Source organism: Buteo buteo, chromosome 29 (genome assembly GCF_964188355.1).
Source record: "Buteo buteo chromosome 29, bButBut1.hap1.1, whole genome shotgun sequence".
Lineage (NCBI taxonomy): Eukaryota > Metazoa > Chordata > Aves > Accipitriformes > Accipitridae > Buteo > Buteo buteo.
In genome coordinates this window covers 3,585,191-3,608,611 of record NC_134199.1, presented here as the reverse complement: position 1 = coordinate 3,608,611, position 23,421 = coordinate 3,585,191, and the positions used below count along the sequence as shown (strand labels likewise).

Below are 23,421 nucleotides of genomic sequence, written 5' to 3'. Positions count from 1 at the left end.
TTGTGATTTAAGCCATGGCTGAAGTCTGGCAATGTAAATACATCCACCCTGGCCATAGAGGCCCTCAGTTCTCCACATTAGCCCATAGATGGTTTCCTTCTTAGGTCAAAACCCAAGGAACACTGCAGGGCAGCACAGGGGTCACTGGCCAGCTCTCCACGTTGTACCTGTATTAGGAAAAGAGGACTTCAATCTCCAAGGCTGCCATTCCAACACCTTCACTAGCACTAAATTCACAGGAAACCTAAGGACCTAAGAGACAGAACATGGAAACTTTATCAGGACTTCTAAGGCATCCTGCTGCATTCAGCTCTGCTCAGAAAAAAACTGATCTAAATAGAAAGTGTTTTCAGAGTTTGCCAAGAGATATTTTTCAAGCACTTAAAAGGAGCTAATTTATTACCTCCCCAAAATAAAGGCAGTCATAGACTTCAACAGAAGAAGAGAAGGGGCATAAACAAAAATTCTGGACCAGAGTATCTTCCAGTTTGGAGAAATGCACATCTGGATGCGAGCATTGACCTTGTCTCATTTCTAAAAATACACTATTCATTGATCATTAGTGGCATGTTTATACTTTGAATAAAACACATAAGCCATTTTATGGTTTGTCATACATATTTCTCCCTGCTGAAACCTCTGCAGATCCCTGCAATAAAACATAAATTTACCCCCAAATCCAGAGCACCACTGCAGAAGCCGTCAGCAATATGTGCACAGAGCCGCTGATTAGCCAAAAGCCTCTACTAGAGGAAGCCAAGAGCTTCTGCAGCCTGAATCTTCCTTTACCCATAGAACAAAAAGAATTCTTTGTCCCATGGCCATCGGAAGCCTGCCATAACATACCAGCAGCTCACATGTACCCAATTCACACCAGGGAGAGCACATTTCAGCCACCTTAGCTCTTAACACAGAGAGGAAAGTTTTCATAGTCTTAGGGATACAGTGTTGATTGGAATGGTTTAAACATGCCGATTTAGATAAAAAGGTTTTGAAATCTGTAGGGATGCACTACCAGGATATGAGAAAGACTCCACAGATGATGTTTTGACCATTCTTTCTACAGCTAGCCAAAGGCTAATATGTGTACCTGGCAGGAAACACACAGACAGGGTTTCAGGCAGTAAATCCTCCTGATAACCATCTCACAACAGCCTGTTGAGGTGGTCATTTATCCCAAAAGGGGCCTTGGGTGGGCCTCAATTCCACAGACTTGCTATGTAAATGTTAGACTGAACTTTACATTGGTGGCCCAGATGTTCCTGTCACAGGGAACACAGAAATTCAGTGAGTTAGGTGATCTGGAAAAAAACAGGTAGTATTTGAAGGGAAAGGTGGTTGTTTTTTTCATTTCATAGAACATCTTGCTGACCAAGGATACAGCTGTGAGTTCCTCTCCTTTGTTGCACACAGAATGGCTTCCCCACACCCAAAAAACAAACCAAAAAGGGAACAAGAGAGGATATTGGCTATGCGGGGGAGAGAAGTGAAAGTAATATTCAAAACTATCAGAATATATAAAACAAAACAGAAAAAGAAGAGATTTCCCTCTCCACCATCTGTGGCAGCACAGCCCTTGGGGGTGATTAACGAAAGATGTCTGACAGGCTCATCACCTGACAGCTCCTGTGCCCCTCCACGCACCCACAAGCCCAGGACTTACACTGCCATGCCACCAACAAACTCTTCTGTAGCCTGGCAGTAGATTGTGATGGCAACACGGGCATCCGCATCAAATGTGAACTCCAGGCTGTACAGGACTTTCTGCTTCCCATTCTCCTCAGTAGGACTGTCAACATCATCTTTATACCTGAAAGACAATGCCAGAGGATTAGAACGTGTATTTATGAGATATCATCAAGATCACTCTGGAAATCAGAACAAGAGTACTCCAATCTAGGTGTTCTGGGCAGTCAAGGCACCATGGGCTTCCACCTGGGGCTTCCCAGGAGATTTCCATTCCTTCCTCTGAGGAAGGTTCTTCCAAGATTTGACTGAAGTTATTAAAGCGAATTATATAATGACAAGGTTGAGGGATCTCACCCAGCCTTACAGTGCCAGGACACAGAATGAGACAAGAAAGTGAACTCTTGAATATCAAACCCTCAGAAGAAACATTCTCCTTCCTTTTAAATCTTCACATTAGGTTCAGTATTTGGGCTAAAGAAATCCTGCATGGGCCTGAGAAATCTAAAGCCAAATTCTTTTAACTCTGCAAATGAAATGGTGCATGACAAGCAAAAAACAAGGTTTCTGTAACACAAAGAACTCCTCAAGTTCAACAAAAGGTACTTCCAGTATCACACAGATAATGATATTCAGATTAGAAAGCATCCAAATATAGGAACTTCAAATACCTTTAAATGTACAAATCATCAACTAAACCTTTGATGCTGCTAATGACTGAAGCTTGTACACCTTTATTGTATGAACAAAAACTAACACATTCAACTGCATAACAGATGCATAATAACTAATACGAGAACGAGTTTAGAAGTTATTTCAGTTAACAAAGGTGAGTCCTAACTTGGCCGTGGACTATGGTACAGCTGGATCCCACTCTGTGATCACCACTGCCCAGTACTACTCCTTCTCCCTACTGCTGGAAAAGGCAGGTAAAAAGTCTGGTGAAGAAAGTGGTTTGAAGCAAGCTCCATGGCAGTGAGCTAAGGCGTAGATGAGCAGTCACTTATGGCATGCCAGAGTGGCCAGGGAGACCGGCAGATCCTGGAACAAGCAGCCAACACAACACACCATGAAAAGATCTCCCCTGCCTTGAAGTGGAAAGTGATGGACACAACGGACGTGATTCACTCACAGCGCAGAAACAGATTCTCATACGTAAATTCAAATCCCACTGTAATCCTATGACTGTAGCTACCACCGTTAGTTCACGCACTGTGTAGGAATGGTGAATGCAGCAGGTTGCCTCTGAGAGGTGTACACCGCTACGTGACTTGCCACCCAGCTCCAGCCTCACTTGTCTATCGGTATTACCTTAATTGTCACGATGCCTGGGTCAAAGCCAAGCAGTTAAACTATTCAGAAAAAGCTTGGCACTGTCTCTGACTTCACAGTATCAGTTGGCCTCTCCCTTCATTAAACAGCCTCGATGAGTATGCTGCACTGTTGAAAATACTCAGAAATGGGCTAGGCATACCTTCATAATTCAATCTAAAAATTGTCAAGGGAATCCTTATTTACTGAGTTCACTGAGATGTAGTAATTGCTGCCTAATTAAGACAGCTCCAGCATGAATTTTACTTAACACTACACTAAACAAGGATGAAATGTTCAGCTTCAGCAATTTAATACAGAAAGTGCAAAATAAAATTTAAGAGCAGTATAATCAAATACCTAACACACATACTTGTACTAATGTAACCCTAGTGAATCACTATAGCATACACTTGCATTCCTGTCTGAAGGACTTGGAGCACTCCAGACAAGACTTTTGCCAGAGGTTCACCTAGGTCAGAACAGCAAATCAAACTAGAATGCACCCAACATGCCAGTATAAAAAAGACAAATCCCAAGAACTAAGAGTTTGAACATCTGCAGCTGCCTGGATACAATATACCGTATAGAGCAAGACAGTATTTTCACACAAGCTAGTTATATTCAAAGAATAAAATCATGGCACTTGAAGGCTGTAAACAAGAAACACTCTAGCCAGCAGGGCAGGTTTGCCTAGAAAACACAGTGGTAGCATCAACATTTTGTGCTGGACTGACCCAAGAACACAGATGGCAACAATCCACTCACAAGAGTCGTGTGTGTTCAAGAAAGCAGCAGCACAAGCTTCTGCAAATTATCACTTGCTGCACTGCCCTCCATTGATCTGAGGTGGGCAGCGAAGGATCCAGGCTACAATACACTTGCCACTTCTTCCAGAAGTAGTAGGGTGGGGGAGAACCAGCACCCTTTCCAGGCAAGCACCTATGAAAGCTACTTCATAGACCTACACTCCCTGCATATATAGGTAGGTATTAAAATAGAGGTGCCTGACACATGCATGAGTTACAGATTGACCACACAGATCTAGATACCTGTAACAGACCCAAGTAACGAGGTGGGAGACCTGGAGGTGGGGGCAGATCACACAAAAGCAACATGCCATTAGTAAAACCATTGCCTGTTTTGTCCTCTCAGTGAAGTCACAAAAAGCGTATGGGTTCCCAGATCACCCTCCTGCTCCCAACTTCACCTCTGCACCTCCCTGCCAGCACTCAGAATGTGCTTCCATCCTTTCAAGAAGAAAAGGGGTTAAACCTAGACTAGAATAGATCTGTTGCCCTGGGAAACCACTGAGGGGCCACTAACAACTGCAGAGCCAGGAAAGAAGGTTTCTGGAGGATGCATCTGCTGGAAAGTAGGAGAGTCAGAGCCCTGTCTGCCTGGAACAGCATCACTTGAGCAGGGAGCAAGGTATATGTGCCTAAATGGCGACAGTTACAGCAAGGCTGTGTACACATCTTCATGTTGCAACATGCCTGGCACTGGAGATTAATAAAATCGCCTGCCACATAGCAAGGAGTTCAGGTGAGAAAAGACTGCATAAGCAGCTATGCCAGCTGGTAGCTGGACCAAGGAACAAGCACAGACTACTTTGGTGCATACTTTGAGAGGCAGAGGCATCTCATGTTCCACTTTAAGGTGCAGGAATGGTGGGATGTAGCTTCAGGGGAGTAACAAGACAAAGTCACACATTTTGCATTCCTTCTTTCTTTGCAACAGAAGTGGCAGACAAAAGAGGCAGTTCAGGAGTGGTTCAGGTGGTTAAAGAGCTCTTCTGTCTCCACCTGCACTTGAAGTTTACAGCGTACATTTAGTCAAGCCCTACAGACAGTGTTGATGTGAGGTGGCCACAGATGCATGCACAAATTTAGAAACCAGTGACTTTGCTAGGTGTGCCTTTTCGGTCATGCACACAAGTTAATCACATAGCCTCCACAATCACGTGTATAGAGCAGAAGAGACTGACCACCTTTGAGAACAAATAGCTGATCCAACGTTATGATGAAAAAGGCAAAGCAGGATGACCAAGGGAGCTGAGGCCACTTGGTCTGACATCACTTCTGGATAAAACAATGGAAATGCTGGAACTTTTTGTTTGTCTGTTAAAGAATTGAAAGATAAAAATATAATTAACAGCAGCCATTACAATTTTACAGAAATAGGTCGAGGCAAACCCAATTTCATCCTTTGAGGAGGTTAAAAAGTTTGATCAACAACTTGGTAGACATGCAGGATAAATGCTAAGTATTGCTTGACTTAGATACACATTACAACAGTGTTAGAGCAGGCATTAAATTAAGTGAGAACTAGCTGACATCTATGTCAGCAGTGACTTTCATGGGGGCAGATCATCATCAAATGGAGGCTTTCCTGTTTGGGGGTTCTGCAGAGACCTGTACACAGTTTAATGCTATCCAGGGCTGCAGAGCAGGCAGTCCCAGCACCCTCACCATCAGCACCTCCACCACAGGATGAACAGCTCCAAGGATCAAGGTCAGCCCCACCGTGCTGGAGAGGGAAGTGAAGTGATTTCCCTTCTCTCACTCACAGCAACTCACCTCTCTCCCCTCAGTCCCTATCATCCGCCTCCCTCTCAGGCCCTTATCCAAAATGCTCGCTGGTCTCACTATTCTCCATGATATTGCTGCTGTTTCAGACACATTCTCAAACCACTATAGCTGCTGATTCCTTCAGCACTTTTGTTTCATGATGCTATCCAAAGCCTGAAGCCTGAAGCCCAAAGCCCATGCTGAAGCAGACGCTGTCCCAGGATGCAACTCTTCCATGAAACACATTGCCTCAGGAGTTGATCTTCCTCCTGTAACTGGAAATGCTTTCAAGGTAAGAGTAAACAGCCAGTACCAGCCTATCAGGTACTTCAGTTCTGAAATAAAGCTTCCAATCCAGGGCCAAAAGAGGGACACAAGACAGACATGAGGCAATCTTTTTCTGTTAGTGGTTAACAGCAAAACTCATGCTACCCTCCTCTGAAGTTCAGAGTCTCATACTGCTAGAAATCAAGCACTCACACGAGGAGTCGAAGACTCAGAACTTCAGAACCAATATCCACAGGTTTATTGCTTCTCTCCAAAGCTGCTGTAAATATTTGGCATTTGTCAAAGCTCAGAATTTTGACTGGTCAGAGCCAGGCAGGAAGACCAGAGTGGACATTTCCTCATATTCCTCCATAAAGCCCTACACTCCACATTATGAATCAACACCCTCTTCACAGATGAACAAGGAACTTTCAATTAAACACAAGGAAAACCAAAAAGCTTGTGAGGACTTTACCATCAGAACCTACTTTACACCTAGACACTTGGCTCAGTCTCTTTGTAGTTGGTGAAGGAGGTGGTAAATTAAACTTAACTAGCTCTGGAAAGAATGTGCAAAGCTCAACCACTGGTTGCGAATTAGCCAAGCTAGAGAGGGCACAAAGTGTCTTTACGTGCACATAGGGAGAAAGGAAAAGCCTCTAGTCCAGAACAGTAGAAAAGCACAGGACAGAATGTGCCCTTGGGGACTGGAAATTAAAGTCTCATTTTGGGTCTACATCAGTACAAAATTAAATAGAGTAATGTTGGCGATGTTGTCGTCAGCACTAACACAGCAGCAGCAGCACAACAGCCTGTGAGAGCTCATGAGGCAGAGAAAGAACCGATAGTACCAGGAATTAAACAGATGCAAACCTAGACACTGTCAAGGTGCACGGACACTACATTTCAAATAGTCCACAGCTGCAGTTCTGCTTGGGGGTACAGGACGTGCAACCACAGAAAGCAGAATGACAATTATATGTACTAAACCCCACCAACTGCTGCATTCACAGCAAGGCCTCTCCCAGTGAAAAAGCCACTTCCCATTTGGCTTCTGAGAGATGTTACACTGTTTACGTGGATGCCTGCAAGGAGAACAAGATACCCTTTCCACAGTAAGTGTGGGAGGAAAGCAAGACTTTCCTAGAGAAGTACTTCACCCTTTAGCTGTAGCTTTATGCCCCATCCCTGGAAGTGTTCATGGCCAGGGTGGATGGGGCTTTGAGCAACCTGGTCTAGTGGAAGGTGTCCCTGCCCATGGCAGGGTGTTGGAACTAGATGATCTTTAAGGTCCCTTGCAACCCAAACCATTCTATGATTCTACGAAAAAGCCAGACAGCATTCAGAGCAGTTCACCAATGGTTACTTTTTCAGAAGTTCTTCCCTCTTTTTCTATTCAATCAGTTTTGAAGCCACAGGTATTGCTCATTTAAAAAAACAAAACAAAACAAACAACCTTCAGTTTTCACACAAAAACAAACTGAGGGTTTTGTGTGGTTATGACTCAAATTACTTATGTTACGCCATGCTCTCAGAACCACCGCAGCTGAGAGTTGAAGCTGGCCCCCTGCCAGTACTGCAGCCTGAAACGCAGAATTCAGAGCAACTCAAGGATCTTTGAGAAATGCTCTGCTTGGACATCTGCCTGGTCACTCAGACCAAAACAAAAGCACTGTATGCTGAGCCCCTGCACTTCAGCTATCTGCTTGAAAGAGGGCAGCTGCAGGTCGAAGTGTTAGCTATTGCGTTTAATCCAGCTAAGTGCTGGTTTAGATCTCACTGTAGAGCAGTGAGACGTAACAGATCTCCATGATTATCCAGACCTCCTTCCCCTATGCATGGGACACAAGCCATCCAAACGAATGCGCAACACTAGGACCAAACTTTATCTTGGCAGCAGGAGAAACCTGAGGAAGTTTCACTCAAGACCAATCAGTCTTCCTGGCCTATGACTTGCACCAGAATCAGCTACTTTCTGGCTTCTTCTTGCACTGGAATGCAGAAAGGAATCTGTCTGTAGGGTTTATTGACCTGACTAATATCTTCCATTCATGCTAATGATTTCATGGGTTTGTTTACAACTCTAGTCTGTCCTGTAGAGACAGATACATCACTGGTCCTGTTTGGAAACACAGACTGCTCAAGTCTAGGGATAAGGAGCATATAAACCACATGAAAAGCTCTGATCACAAGGGAACACAGAAACCTCTAGACATAACTAGCAACAAGGATCTGGAATTCAGCTATTTCTCCAAAACCTTATCAAATATATTTTGGCTCTGGATGACAGATCGCTGGGTTGAATAAAAGGAAAGGTTCAGGCAATAACAGTACCTCACAAGTCGGAGAGAGTCTTTGCGGATATTCACCAAACTTCTCAGTGTCTTCACTGGCTCATGTGGAGCTGGAGTTACATAGGGAAACTGGAACAAAAAGGCAAATAATTTTCCTATTATTATACTATAAAAGGTAGCAGCATGTTACCTAGCATACTATTTATCCAAACCAAGAAACATCTACCTTTAAGGGTACTCAGTACAAGAGCCACAAGGAACAGTAATAGAGAATTCTATTTACAGATAAATCAAGCATGTTTCAGGGTGAAAATCCTGCTCTGGCTCAGCAATAGCTCATACTGGGAGCATGCACTTTAAGAAAGGGCATTTTCACAAGCTCTTTTTCTGCACCCTGAATTCTCAGTCTGGAAAGCCTTGCTCTCACAAGCTTTTATTTCCACTAAAGAAACCACCTCCAGCTTGAGCAGAAGAAATGCAGCTCTTTCATGTGTGTTACAGCATGCAAACAGTGACTTGACTGCTAATCAGCATGCTGAAGCCCTGGATTACTGGGGGAAACTCTTTTTATTCTGAAACAATGGGGCAAATGTTCTGGAAAAGAAAGAGACAGGGATAGGGGGCCTCATTCTATTCTACAGTCAAGAGACCTTCTCTCACAGATTGTCTTTTAAATAAAGGACGATAATGCTTCAGACTGTAATTCTTACTGGTCACAGAATCTCCAGCAAGAAATGCAAAGGAAACTGCTTACTGTGGTGACTGCAACCTGTACAGCTGCGGTCCTGCCTGCTGGATCTCCCATCTGCTGGGCTAAGTCTGAAACTGAAACATCCACTCACACAACTGCCAAATTTGATAGGTGCTCAGACCGGAACCACAGCCGTGCTCCAAGTCAGAGCAATGGCACGACACAACGGTACAGAGCTACAGGACAGGTTTTCAGGCAGAAGGTTACCCTGAATGTATCCAGCAACAGTGCCACCACACAGCCTTGTCAGAGTTGGGGTCCTTCAAAAACACGTCTACCAGGTGCCCTGCAGTGGTGTAGAGAGTGACTGACATGGAGCAGAAGTACCAGGGACCACCAATATACATGTTTCCTTAGAAATGAGGAGTCTGCTAAACAGGAAGCCAATGCAGCTGAACTTCAGGGCAGCTCCTGGACACAACCCTTCAGTGTTGTCCCCTCAGGCCACAGAAATGTATTGGTGGGGCAATAGCCAAAGCCCGAGGGAAAACTTGCTGTTTCCTGACCAACAGGAGAACGCCACAGAAGACCCCATGCCACAGCCACAGGCAGCAGAGAATTCACAGGGCAGCAGCAACTACTTTCCTTGCACCCTGACTGCTCGGTACTGTGGTTGGTAGCACTGCTCTACACAGAGCAGTCAAGACGTCAGTTACTCCAGAGTGAGAACTTGGCCCATGTACAGAAAGCAGTTTTGCTGCTCTGTGTTCAAGTGGTTTTTTTCCTTGAAGATTAATCAGAGCTGCCAAAGGGCATTAACTTTACATAGGCAAACTATATACCACAACAGCCTCCCTCTCTTAAACCTATTTGGCAAACATCCCACTGTGTTAATAGCATTCTCACCCACTCCCCTCTGAAGAAATGATGAAATTCAGTGCCGGGATGTCTGCAAGGAAACCCAGGCTGAGACACGCAAGCAATTTAACTCTGCAAGGTTAGTTCCTACAGCCACAGGCACATGGGATATTTAGCTAACAGCTGCATCTTCTGCTTTTGTTGGAGTGCTGTGCAGCTGCTAGTCACAGAGCAAAGGAGAAGCGGTCAGTTTTTAACCACTGTCCTGCATGGGCCCTGTATGCAGACATCATGTAGGGTATGTGGTGAGCATCCCCATGCCTGCATAGCATGTTACATCCAGAACCTTTTCCATCTAAAGTCCCTCCTTCATAATTCTGTTGCTCATCTGCACTTTCTGCTCAAACAAGGGCTTTCCAGATTCAACCCTGCTCTACCCTGCAGAGTCTTGTTAACTAACTGTGGTGCTGAGAAGGCCAATGGCACAGCCCGAGGACAACTCAGAAAGCAAAACATGCTTGTCACTAGTCCAATTCAAACATCAAGTCACCTTGCCTCAGTTTCCCCCATCTGTAAAACAGGAATGATAGTGAACTGCCTCCAAGCACTACCAGCATGAATTAACTAATAGTCACAGCTTTTCTGAGGATGAGAACCATGACATCAATTTTTCATTTTCACGTTTTGAAGCTGCAGAAACAACTAGGAAAATAGCTGGCAAAGCAAGCAGCAGTTTTCCCTTTCCTCTCCAGCACTCTGAAAACATCTCCAAAAGGCTCCTACTCTGTTACCTTTTGGTTCTTTTTAAGTTCTGAGATGCAAGAGAAATCCAAACGTAACACTTGCATAAAATTCCTATCTGTCCCTCACAACTGTGCTATTCCCTGTTCACAACAAAAGAACAAGGCAACCACTCGAGCAGGTAGCTTTTCACAGTCTCGTAAGATACCTGTGAGCCCAGAAAGACCTCCATGTTCCAACTGGGAAAACTAAAGGAGAGACTTTCTGAGCAGCCCATCAAAGCAAACAAAAAATCACCAAATATCAAGATCTGTCTTAACACTGCCCTACGCCCAGTCAGGCCACTCATTTACACAGAGAACAGCATGCATTGAAGACTGGCTGGAATCCACCCAACATGCCCAGAAGCCCTATGATGTTCAGGCTCTGAAAGTGGATCTGCTTCCCAGCCTTCTCCTCTCTGCAGCATGTTTTACACTTGCTCAGGCAGGCAATCAGAATTAGTCCCAAAATCTGTGCTCCAGAATCCCTGTCCTTCTTCCTTCTGCCCTAAGTGAAAATAAGTCTAGAAGGTGAATAAGGCGTCTTAGAAAAACTCTGCTTGCATCTTGAACAGCTATGTTAGCTGGCAAGCTGGAACATGGGGTGGGGGAGCGCTCTTGCACCTCAGCCTGGAATGACACTCCCCAAGCAGCAAAGGTCTCTTAGGTCTATGCTATCCTCTACAAGCCCTACACAAGATTTTCCAAAACAGGCAGAAAACAAAAGGGCAAAATAGACAGCATATAGCAACTTGCCTGAACAGGTCTATTCCCGAGGAAGTTTAGATCCATGTTCTCGCCAAAAAGGTAGCCCTCAGGGTGAGGGGTGTCAAACTTCTCGCCTCCCATAAAGAAGTGACTTGCAAAGTAGTTTCCTAGAAAAAAACAAACCACAAGGGAATAAAGAAAAAACTCTAAATGACCACTTCCCAGAGAACAGCTGGTCTGTGCAGTTTTTAATTCACAAGTATAAAAGAGCATGACAGAGAAAATACTTGCTAGTTCACTCCTTCCCTGTACTACTGACGGCCACGGCCAACAGTAGAAGCAGGGAAAAAAAGAAAAAAAAAAACAACCTAGAATAAATCATTACAGTGGAGATAATTCCATTTTAACTTGTTTTCCAGAGGAGGGACCGGGGGCAGTAAGAGTCAGCTCTTTCTAATATTGCTCAATTGTGATGAATTATTCCTCTTTTCTCCACCTTTCAGTGTGAAGTCCAGTCTCACAAACACCACCAACCTGCTCAGAGAAGGATGAGGCTTCCCCCCACTGCGAAGCCCTGCACAGCCAGAGTGGCAAAGTTTGCCTTCCCTCCCCTCTTTCACTCCCATATCCCAGGGTGAGAACCACACAAAACCTTTACTGTGAGCGCTAGAGACTATACACCTTGATGCCGAATTTAATTAATAACATTGACAGATGTTAAATGCAGAAACATGGATGTCTGGAAGAGATAAACCCTGGGACTGACTAAACTGAACTTCAGCTCTGAAAGCTTCACCACAGATTTGTTTCATTCATCTTTAAGGTGATGCACTACAGTGCATATTTCAGGAGACAAAGTGTGTGCAAGGTCACTGGGATTCTAAAGCACTGGATTAACTGCAAAGTCAACTGAATTGATTCAGATGTACAAGAGCACCACAAATGTAGCTTCCTCCTAGAAAGACTTCAGGAAAACACTCTCAAACATGAACTTCACAGAGTTACAATTTCAGAGAAATAAGTATCAGGAGAGAACTAAAATAAAAGGCTCCACCCAAGCTATTTCCCTTGAAGTTTCAGAGTGGGGGTTTTTCATGCACATGATGAAAGGACTGAGCCAAAGATACATTTGCTTCCCTAGGTGCAATGCATAGACAGTACAAAATTTGTTTTAAAACGAGTCATTACAGAAGCAGTAACTAATCATCTGAAGGGTTATAGAGGCATTATGGAAGGATTTGCAGTCCCTCCAGCTAGGAGCAAGCATGATTTACTCTGAAATGGAAGTGTTTTCATGAATGGCTCTGTTTTTTCCATTAAGGCTTTTTTTCCTGTTTGCTTCAAGAAAGGCTCTCCTTACTCTGCACAGATGGTAGTGCTTTAATGATTATGGTAGTGCTCAGCTATTGCTGAGCTCAGCTTACAAGCATCCAGATGTTTATATTATAGAAACACTTCCTTCTTTCCAGATACAACAATCAACTTCCGCACAGGTTCAGAATCTACCTAGAATCTGTCCTACAGAATCAGCACAACAAAATGTAGGTGCTCCAAATGACAGGCAACCTTTTCCCACCCCTCCCAGAAGCAACAAATTAAAAAGCTAATCTGCATACAATTTCCAAGCACAGCTAGCTTGATACAGCCTCTCCACCTGAGATATACTGTAGTGGTTTATGCTTATACTAAGGTTCAGAAAAGCATGACGAACACTGGGGATTAGGAATAGATTTTGCATTTTACGTGGGTCAAGTAGAATACTGTTTTGGAGCATTTTATCTGATTAACTGTGAAGACAATGCTTGTGCAGGACATCTCAGTACCACAGCAGCTGATTATCTGGGATCAGAGTCTGGCAGCTTCCTCGTATCCCATGAACAAGACATCCTGGGGCTCAACTCACCTCAGTAAACCTGTATTCCAAAAATTCAGAGCAGAGCTTTTCTGTGGAAGAAGTTCTGCGTCCCATGTGCAGAGGACGCAGAGCCCCAGCAGGCGAGGACTGCTCACCACCACTGAAACCCAGCACCTGCAGGGAGCCAGCTGTCCAGGAGAGCATCGCCAGGCAGCCTCTACAGCACCTTGGGATAAAAAGGTCTCTCTCACACAACCAGAACGACACTGAGACGCATAACTAGTGTGTTCAAGGCACCTGCTACACTGTCTTTGGTCCACTAAGAACAACCTTTCGGATCTCTAACAAATCGTTAGGATTTCTCACAAACACACAGTACCCCCTGCAACACAGCAGCACTTGTCTAACTGGAAACCACCGTTTCAATTCCACGTTCAGACTGAAGGCTCCATTAATCTTCCTGCTAAGTCACCTCCTGCAAGGTGAAGGAGGTTTTTTTCTCACAAAGACACTTCCTTCACAAGCAAATAAGAAACCTAGTCAGTGCTAGTCACAAAGAGCACAAGGAAAAATCACTTTGAGGAGCTCAGAAGGAAATACACTGGTGAGCAGAACACCCCCACGCTCTGCCAGTGCTGCTATGGGTACAAAAGCCGTCACGTACACAAGATCTCAACAGCAAAACTAACAAACAAGGATGGCAGCAAACTGTCTTCACAAATTTATAACACTGTTTTTAGCAGCTAAAAAAAGATATTCTATTGCAAGCTTTCAGAAACCAGTTGCTACAACAACACATTAAGTTCAGAGCCCTCAAGGTAAGACCAAAGTTAAGCATTATTCCTCTCAACCACTGTCACAAGCAACTCAGAGTTTGCCCAAGTTGGAGACAAAACACTTTCAGAAAGCACTTCTGTAAATATCATACAAAGGAGTAAAAGGACAAAGAAACTTCAAGAAGGAAAAAACGGGGTATCCTCTTTTCCAGTCACCATGACGTCCACACATCTAGCACAAGACTGATAGTGTTCTTAGTGTCTCTAAAATGCTTGTATGTAGTTTCTACGCATTAAAATCCTACTGCAGCTCCACCTCTAGGTTCTATTTCAAACTCCATTACAAAGAGCTTTAGGATTTTAGCCAGAATACCATGCCTCTTCAACCCTGTTCCTACATGTCCCCCCAGCCTATAAAACAACCTTGACCTACATTATGCAGGTGTTGCAAGGCCAGCTTTACACAGAGTTCTGTAGCTATGGACAAAAGGGGGATGCTAAGCACCATCCTCTTTGGCAGGAAAAAAAAGAAAAGCAAAAAATCTTTGGATTAACCCTCCACAGAATTGCTACAAAAAGAAATCCTCCAGAAAAATGCAGCAACACACTTACAAGGAAAGAGTCATACACAAATAAACAAGGACAGAATATGAGAAAAATGCCAGAGCAAAGAAAAACTGTGGCTTTACTTCCCCAGAGTAAATCAGCAGAAAACATAGGAGAGCATTAGATAAAAGAGAACACGAATGGGTGACATTGCTAAGGTAGATGAAGAACAAGTAGTGGTTTAAGAGAAATTGTTGTGGTAGAAAACTTTACAGTGGCTGGAAAAACACCACTGGGACACCCAGAATGGCCAAGTCTGACTCATTAGTTTGTCCCGCACAAAACCAAACTGGAACCCAAGGCTTCTCCAAGGCATCCAATGACACCAAACTACTTAACATTTAGTCCAACATGGTGGTGGGATTTTGTTATCAGAAATGCACCAGCATTAAGCACCAGACTGCTCCAGTCATAATTACTTCTCCCTAACCCAGCATCCTAATCCTGTGACCATGCAAACCCAACACATGGATGTGATGCACGAGTGACACGCTGACAGGGGACACAACAACCTACAACAGCCAGGAGCAGAGTGTCAACAGCACAACTGTAGCCCCATCAAAACAAGGGCTGTATTGTACAATGTTAATAAAACAGAAAGCAATTAGATGTCTATTTAGGCTTCTTACTGTTATTAGAAGTAATGGCAAAGTGATAGAAATTGAGTCTGTTTTAATTACTCAGCCACTCACCACCACAGCATGCCGAGGGATGGATTGACAGCATGGTCCTAGACACAGCCTGAGCCTGAACCAGCACTGTGGCTGGATGAGGCCATCTCGCCTTCCTCATTGCCCATCCCTGTTGGGCCACCAAAAGCAATCACATAGCAAATGGGAACATGGCTCTGAGCTGGGTTAAATGTAATCCAGCAACAAACAACTAGCAAAAGCAACTGCTTGTGGTCCACAAGTGCTCCAGTCTGGTGCTCTTGAGTAGCTGGGGAGAAGGCAGGAAGGGAATGCTCCAGTCAACGGCAGGCAGTGGTGGCCATCACCAGCAGGGTTGGGCTGAAACCCCTACAGAACTACAGCAGGAGTAACAGAGACAACTGCCCTGCTGTGCTTTGCAGAGTGGGTGAGGAACAAAAGCTATTCATGAAATACAGGAACGTATTTCTGTCTTGACACTGTCACAGTACACATTGTTTATGAGCTGACAACAAGGTGATGGACTGGGTACAACTCTGGGTACTCTTCCCCTATTTAAAATTGCTCTTTCTTTGATTAAAGCATCATTCCCAAACAACAAAGCAGTTCAGCTTCAGAGAGGAATAATCTGCCTCCTTCTTTCCCTCCCAAAAATGTCCAGGGAATTCTCTTTCAAGAGCCTACTCCAGAGGAGAAAAGCTATCTCAAGGGCACGTGCTCCCTGCCCTGCTCCACACTGCAGATGAGCTCACTGGAACAAGAGACAAGCTGACGAAGGAGCTGCGGAAAACACTGGTGCATTGCTCACTGGTTGCTAAAGCAATAGGGGCATCATGAGACCGCATGCAAGAACACGGATTGTTTTACTGCTTCAAGCACAGAAGCACAGCAAAGATCATGACTGTTCCTTGTGATTACCCATTTTTAGCCCACTTCACAGGGGCACTAATTCTTCTGTACAAACTGGGCACTTCTCCAACCCCCTTCCAACTGGTCAGGCATCTGCAATGCCAGCACACTCTCCACAAAGCAAGAAAGGTTAAAAGGTACCAGTGAAGAGGGAGTAGAGAAGGGAATCAGGTGTCGCCTTACAGCTTTTCAGCAACCTCAGACCCTGAGATGCAGGAAGGGAAACGCAGATAATACATACCCAGAGCCTTGGAGGAGTAAGCAGGGTGTTTTCAGAGGACTTTTAACTACAAAACTGCATACTAGTTGCAACAAAGCTGTTAAATGATCTGTGGATGCCTCATTAGGGACTCTGGCTCATAAGGACCAAGGTGGATTCCACAACAACCTGCTCAATCCTCCACTGAGCATGTGACTGAACCAGCAATAACCACATCAAAAGTCAATAAACGAGAACCAAATATTCACCACTGCATTTGCAACCAGCTGTGACTCAACAAGGTGCCGTCACTTGGTACAACCTGATAAAATAACCGTGTTCGTTTTCACAGGCAGGTTGACATACTGCTTAAATTACAGTGAGAATACCTCTATTTTGTGTTTATTTCCTCACACAACATGTCCTTCTTGTGAGGTGGTGTATTTGCTCTAGAATGCAAACCCGCATCCTTCAAACTGATGCCGACCATGGACGGCAGCTGACCAGAGCTGCAGCATCTTGCCCAGACACTCACAGTAAGTCACAATCTGCTTATACCAGAGACTCAGAGGGAAAGAACGTAAAAGGTGATGGACAGCCCTCAGCGCTGCACAAGACTCCAGCGGATGAGTAACTTCAGGTAACACTCTCTCTCACCACATCTTCCAGCCTTTCAGGGGTAATCTCTAAGCAGCCAGGAGACTGCCTGCGTGTCAGGCTAACATTCCAGTGCACACATTCAAATATCTGACACAGCCAATGGAAAACTGGCTTCTTCCAGTCAGGCAGTCAGTAGCAGTACAGGGCTCACAGCAACAGTGTCAAGTTAGAAATAATTAGCAACCATTTAGCCTAAGAACTTTTTGTACTACTTCCAGCTTGCTTCCTGAAATCAAGTAAAACCATAGACACTTCCAGTCATCTTCACTGTCAGGTTTTGTACCAATCATAGCCAATCTGTCTAGCCCCAAGACAAACACACTTAAGATTGCAGGACCAGAAGGGACAGTGTCCTTCTGAACATGCTCCACCTGAAGAAGGGAGGGGGTGTTGCCATCCTAACAGCCCTTACTGTTCTGGTGTTTAGTAACCTTCCTTGAACCTCTGCCTTAGAAGTGTTCATGACCTCTTCTTCTGCCTAAAATGATCTTGAGCTTGAACAGCTCTTCTCCCTTCCTGAAGTCAAGAGGATCCTTGTTAGAGAAACCTGAAGAAGGCAAAGAGAAAGGTCTAGCCTAAAGCCAGAAAGAGCACAAGCAAGTGCAACAGAAAATTAATTAACAAGCTTCTAATTGTATCCAAAGCCTTTAAAGGAAATACCAGTATTTTTCTTTAATCAGCTGCTTGAAAGCATTAGCTGTTCAGTTTTACAAGGGAGGTACCACGTGTGGAACACTCTTTGGCAGCATCTAGGTCAACAGACCCCTTCCAGGGTGCACGTGAACACACAAACTCAACCTCATGTGTGCGATGGGGCTACCTTGGCAAGCACATTGGCTAAAACCCAACACACCATTAAACTCTAGTCCGGGTAATTACAACAGTACAGAAACAACAGGATGATGATTTGAAAGAAGCAGTTTAATGTTCGTTGCATATGGTGGCTATGATTAATCCAGTCCATATCTAAAATCCTATCTAAGTGTCAACGGAAATCAGGTGCAACCTCTAGGCTGTAAGAAAATTGCCAGTAGGAGCCATGATACCATAGCTACAGTTTAGCAGGCAGCTCACATCTGCCCAGTCTCCCACACTGGGACAGCCCCCCAGCCACCCAAGGGACATGCAGAGTTTTGCTGTAACCTAGCAGTGACATTTGCCTTTCCTAGCAGCCCAAGAAACTAGTCCCCACCCCCCCTAAAAAGGCAAGTTCCATTTTCTAAAAGAACCAACACGGCTGAAGAATTTTTCTGGGCAGGTTTCCCCCTTCCATCTCCTCCACACCACCATTCTTGCTGAAGGCCAACCTGCAACAAGTCAAGGTGTAATGATGGTAGGACTCTGTTTGAGAAGATCTTGCACCCCCTCCAAACAAAAGGGGGGAACCTAGCTCCCTCCATCACACAGCCCTGAGGATGTCACAGCCAGCAAGTCATCAGACACACACAGAACTCGAGTCTCTGAAAGAAAAGGCTGTGCTGCACCTGTACCTGAGAGTGAGGGAACCTGAACTGCTGCCTGCAAACTCTTTACCCTGCCTGGAAGAGCCCTAGTAGAACAGAAACTTAGAAGAATTCGTAAGCAAATGGATACTGTAGGAGAAAAGAGCATCTGGATTTCCCCAATGATTTGCTTTGTGACAAGAATAAATAAAACTCTTTAAACAAGTTAAACCAGGCCAATCTCAAAAGCCAGTCTAGGACAAGGTGAGTCACGGGCTCATCTCAACTTCACAAAAGTGGCACTGCTGACAAATCTCTAAGTTTTCAGAATGTCTCTCTTTGGAAAACAAACAGGTATGTAGGCCATGTCAGTCCAATGGCTCCTAGGTGAGAACCACTGCCATTTTAAGGAGTTAAAGAAGGTTGTCATGTGGGAGTTTTTCCATCCCACATTCCACCAGATCCAATTTTCCTTCCAAGTCCCCACCGAACTCCACTGCCGCTTCCTCTTTACCAGCAGGAGATGCCCCACTTGCCACACACTGACAACTTGCTGCATTCACGTTTCCAGAACAGAGAAGCAAAGCCTTGCTCACCTACCATGACCAAAGGGCAGCGACTGAGCCGGGTGGCCACGGACACTGACAGCCGGACGGACCAACGCCTCCAGCTGTTTCAGGGCACAGGGCCCTTCTGGACCCTTACACTTCAGCCAAACGGGGCACCGAGATGGCCTCATACCATAGGTTTAGCCCAAAAAAACGTACCCATCGGCTCTCCCCACCAGGGAGGCCCCGAAGCCGGGCGGGCAGGGCCCCGAGCAGAGCCAGAGCCAGCCCCGGGCCCCGCTCGGCCCCCGCCGGTGACGGGCGCTCCCGCAGCCCCTTCCCCTGGGGACCCCGCGGCCCGGCCGCCCCGGGACCGCCCCCCGCTACGCCTGTCCCCCTCGGGGCGGCCTTGGGGAGGGGGGGAGGCACGGAGCCCGGCGAAGGCCCATCCCCCTGCCCCCGTCCCCGGCGCTGAGAGGAGCGGCCCCGCGGCCCTCACCGGACTTGGGCGGGTAGCGATAGGCCGAGTTGGCCTGGATGTCGATGTCCTCCACGCCCGCGATGCGCCGGCTGAGCAGAGAGCCCATGGCGGCGGCGGGCAGGACGGTCGGACCGGAGGACGCAGAGCAGCGCGGCGGCGAGCGGCCCGCACCCACGGCGGCGGCGGCGGCGGCGCGGGGCACGCCGGGAGAGCGAGTCCGCCCGCCCCGCGACTACAGCTCCCGTCAGGCACCGCGGCGGCGCCTACCAACAGCGGCGCCGCGGGGGGGACGGAACGGACGGCACGGGAGGCGGAGGCGGAGGCGGAGTCGCGCGCCCCATGGCCTCCCCCGGGGGCGCAGAGTGCGCTCTGCCGGCAGAGGGCGCTGCCAGGCGGGGCCCGGGCCGGAGCTGCGGCCGCGGTCACGGTCACGGAAAATACCCGGGGATACAGCGTGGGTGGGGAAACCCGTGGGAGCCTGCACGGGGGCGCCCAGAGGGGACGCCCAGGGACCCACCCTGCAGAGGGATGCACCTCGCGAACGGCGCGAAGGCAAAGCGGGGAGGTGGAATTACGCTGAGGGTGCCCGGCCGGGCTGTTCTGCTCAGCCCAGGGAACGATCGACCTGCTGGTAGTTGTTTTGCAGAAAAGAGCTTCGTGCGGCAACGCCGCGATCATCCCCACCTGCCTCTTTTCCCCACCGGCTGGCGGGGCCCAGGACGTGGTGCCGGTGGTGCATCCCGCCGGGCACGGCTGGTCCCTGCTGGGATGGGGGTGTGCAGGGAGCCCACAGCCCCCGTGGGCCGGCTGCGGCAGCCGCGCACCTCCCGGGAAGTTTGGCATGGGGATTCGTTATCGGGGCCGGTTCTCAGAGGTGGTGACTGCTCCTGGCCGAGGCTCGCTGCCAGCAGCAGAGGAAGACGATCGGCCTCCCCAGCTGCAGGACTGTGTGATGCTCACGTGGGGAAACCTCTCCTGGGTTCCTCCTCTCACTGATAATCCACGCAGGAAAGCGCACGGAGGTGTCCGAGGTTCGGACGTGAGAGCGGGGAACGACTGAAGGCTGTCTCTCATGCATGACGTAACAGCCAGGAAGATGGTGTGGAGGAAGAGGCACAAAAGAGCACCCACCAACACTGAGCCCTGTCCCCTCCAACACCGAGGTCTTGCAAAGCTGCAGGGAAGAGCCCCCCGGCTCGGCTTGTTAAAGGAGGCACCTTCCTGCACACGTGCTACAGACAGGCCCACGCTGCAAAGGAACTGTGAACCTAAATTCCCAGTGGTGGAGTTGGGGACCCCCAGGAGACACAAAGGTGGCACGTGAAATATCTTAAATTGGCCTCAGGGGCAGGGGATCAGCAGGGGAAGAGGGCTGGGGCACAGGGAGACAGGACACTGCAGAGAGCCAAGCCTGCCAGCACGGGAGAATTTTCTGATAGTGAACGGGTGGTGGGTGGAATTTGCTGGTCATAAACACAAACTAAAACACACCCGGCGGGAATAAGCAAACAAACCCGCGGGGAAACATGCTTCCAGCTAGTTATTACCCTTGCAGTTGTTGCAGCCACCCCAAGCACAGCAGCTCTGTGCCAGTGGGGCTGTGTGAGGCCCAGGCTGCAGGGGGAACGGGTGCTGGGGGTGAGGACAGAGCCGGACCGGACCTGGCTCTGCTGAGTCCCATGGTGCAGCAGGGCTGGGAAGAACAGGGAAAAGCCAGGAAAATAGCAATGGCCACGTCCTGCCAGCAAACCACGAGAGTCAGCTACCCTGCACCTGGCACGGGGGAGACCTGGGCTCTGCTCGGCAGTGCCTTGGCAATAACTGTGCCCGGGCGCTGCCCGCTGTGTCCCCCAGAATCCTGCTGGCACCGGAGCAACGGTGCCTCTTGCTCAACCAACCTCTCCATGCAAGAGTTTCTCGTGACAGAAATTGCACAGAGAGGGAAGAATGGAGCCTGCTGACCAGCAAAGCAACGCCCAGCCGGTATGCTCTGCCCCGGAGCATGTCCTGGCTGCTCCCTGCCTGCACGGGCAGCTCAGAGATGCTCCTTGGTGCTGGGAACAAGCGCCCGGGCAGTACCCTGGCAGCAGCAAACTGATGCAAACAGCTCATGTGCCACCAGCAGCCCCAAACTGAGCACGGTGAACCCGTAACCCACCATGGCCTCACCCTGCACACCAGCATCCAATCTGGGACCCGGCACAGGAGCAGACCTGGCATGGCAAGGCTCAGCGGCTCCATCTCCCCATGCCATGCTGGGAACCGATTGCCAGCCAGCAGCCAGCTGGCCGCGAGCACGGGGGCAAAGCAGAGTCGTGTTTGCACCACGTGGCAGCGCGAGGAGGGGAATTTGCACAGGGACAGAAGACGAGGGTCCCTCTCCCTTCCCTCCCACGTCCTTAGCAAAAGAGCATCCTGCCCTTCCCTGGCCCAATGAGATGCCCGGAGTCAGCTGCCCCAAAGCTGTCCCCTGAGCTTTTTTGGAGACAGAAGCAGCCACCTTCCTTCTGCAGCTGCCTGTGCTGCTCACCGGGAGCCCAGCACCATACGGGTTAAGCGGGGAAGCCAAGAGGAGAGCCAGCGTCCCAGCAAGCAGCGGGACGCTGGCACTGCCGAGCACCGGGGCCGTCCGGGGAAGCGGCCTCGGCGGGAGGTTTTTGTTCGTGCAAAACCTCCACCAGTGGGAAGGTCCCTCCCGGGCTGCACAGCTCTCTGGAGCTCAGAGGAAGCGGTCAGGCCCTCAAGGGGGTTATTGTCATCTGGGAGGGCAGGGGCCTTTGCTGGAGAATATCTCCCTCAGGGCCCTGCTCGGTGAGACGTATGTGACAGGCAACTACAATAGCAGCGGCGTGCCAGGGACGGGCTCAGCCCTTCCGCTCCAAACCCTAGGGCCCAGAGCGAGCGGTGGAGCTGAAGGGCAGCACCTCCAGCGGACGACGACTCCTTTACCCACACCCGGCCCGTGGGATGCGGGCACTGGCACACACAAAAGCAGGATATTACACCACTTGCCTCCTCCGTCCCTCGCAGGAGCTGCTGCCAGCAGCATGGGAGAAGGAGAGTGGGTGACTCGGGGCCGGAGCTGCTGCCAGCAGGGCACGAGGGCAAGAGGCCCTCTCTGACAGCCCCCAAAAGGATGAAAACACTCCCACAAGGTACGAGGGAGCCTGAAACCCTGGGTGCCATCATTGTGTGGAGTGAGAGCAGCCAAGCTGGGGAGGACCAGGGTGAAACTGGGCTGGGGCTCCTGCCCCCGGGGGCCCTGCAGAGTCCCAGGGGTGGTAAGGAGGCCTCAGCTCCTGCCACGGTCTTCCAGTTCGGCCATCTTTCCTGTTGGGCAAAATCCATCCAGGAAAAGGTGAACCTAGAGCCATTCTCCAGCACAATCTGGAGAAGAGCAGCAGGACAGAGGAGGGATCCTTCAGCTGTGAGCCCACCTCCTCTGCTGGCTCTCAGGGCTCCCTACTACTCCATTTGCATGCTTGCCATCACCAAGGGTCATGTCACCATGTCTCAGACCCAGCTGGCATCAACTACATCACTCCTTCCTACAAAACGTGGATGAAAAAGTAGTTCTGAAGCTGGACTTCAGTTACCAGAGCATAACCCTGGGGAGCACGACTCCACAGAGCTTCAGCCTGGTGACAAGGCAGACAGGCCAGAGGGACACCCACCCTCCCACTGCCACACACATTTCTCCAGCTACCACGACCTGCCCTTCAGGAGTCTCCTTGGATGTCTCTGCCAGGGAGGTAGCTATGAGCATGCCCGTGTAAACAAGAAATTATGTTTGCCTGCAAACCTTCCACTCACCAGAGCAGCTCATCCAAAGTTCAGCTGTTCAGGGGTTTATTACCCAGTGAAACAAGTTGCTTTGTCTCAGTTGTCCCCTCCCCAGTGCTGTCACTCACTTTGTTTGTCAGGTACACGTAGAACAACAAGGTTCAGGAGCCCTGGAGACTGCATGCAGAGTTATTCCTCACCAGAAGGAGTGGCAAGCCCATGAACTTTGCCTCCCTAAACACTGCCCTGCTCCAAAGGGCTTGCAACCCTCCCTGAAAGCCCTGCTGAGCCAGGGCCAACCCGTCTCGCTTCAAACATCCAACTGCAATGTTTCTAAAAATGTCT

The 23,421-nt window shown here is 48.2% G+C and overlaps 1 protein-coding gene across 7 annotated transcripts in view; it reads right to left on the bottom strand.

Annotated features, from left to right (window-relative positions):
* MGRN1 (mahogunin ring finger 1) overlaps positions 1-19,499 on the bottom strand; it is a 56,913-nt gene extending 37,414 nt beyond the window's left edge. For 3 of the 7 annotated variants that reach the window (XM_075059306.1, XM_075059307.1, XM_075059303.1), the window contains exons 1-4: positions 19,312-19,498; positions 11,216-11,334; positions 8,169-8,257; positions 1,664-1,810 (exon numbers count right to left, since the gene is read on the bottom strand). In XM_075059306.1, the coding sequence (XP_074915407.1) occupies positions 1,664-1,810; positions 8,169-8,257; positions 11,216-11,334; positions 19,312-19,399 (443 nt within the window). In that variant the 5' untranslated portion in view covers positions 19,400-19,498. Of the gene's footprint in view, positions 1-1,663; positions 1,811-4,987; positions 5,118-8,168; positions 8,263-11,215; positions 11,335-19,311 lie in introns of those variants that run through there. The other 4 variants (XM_075059305.1, XM_075059308.1, XM_075059304.1 and 1 more) reach the window with 3 other exon arrangements.
* Positions 19,500-23,421: the final 3,922 nt, after the last annotated feature.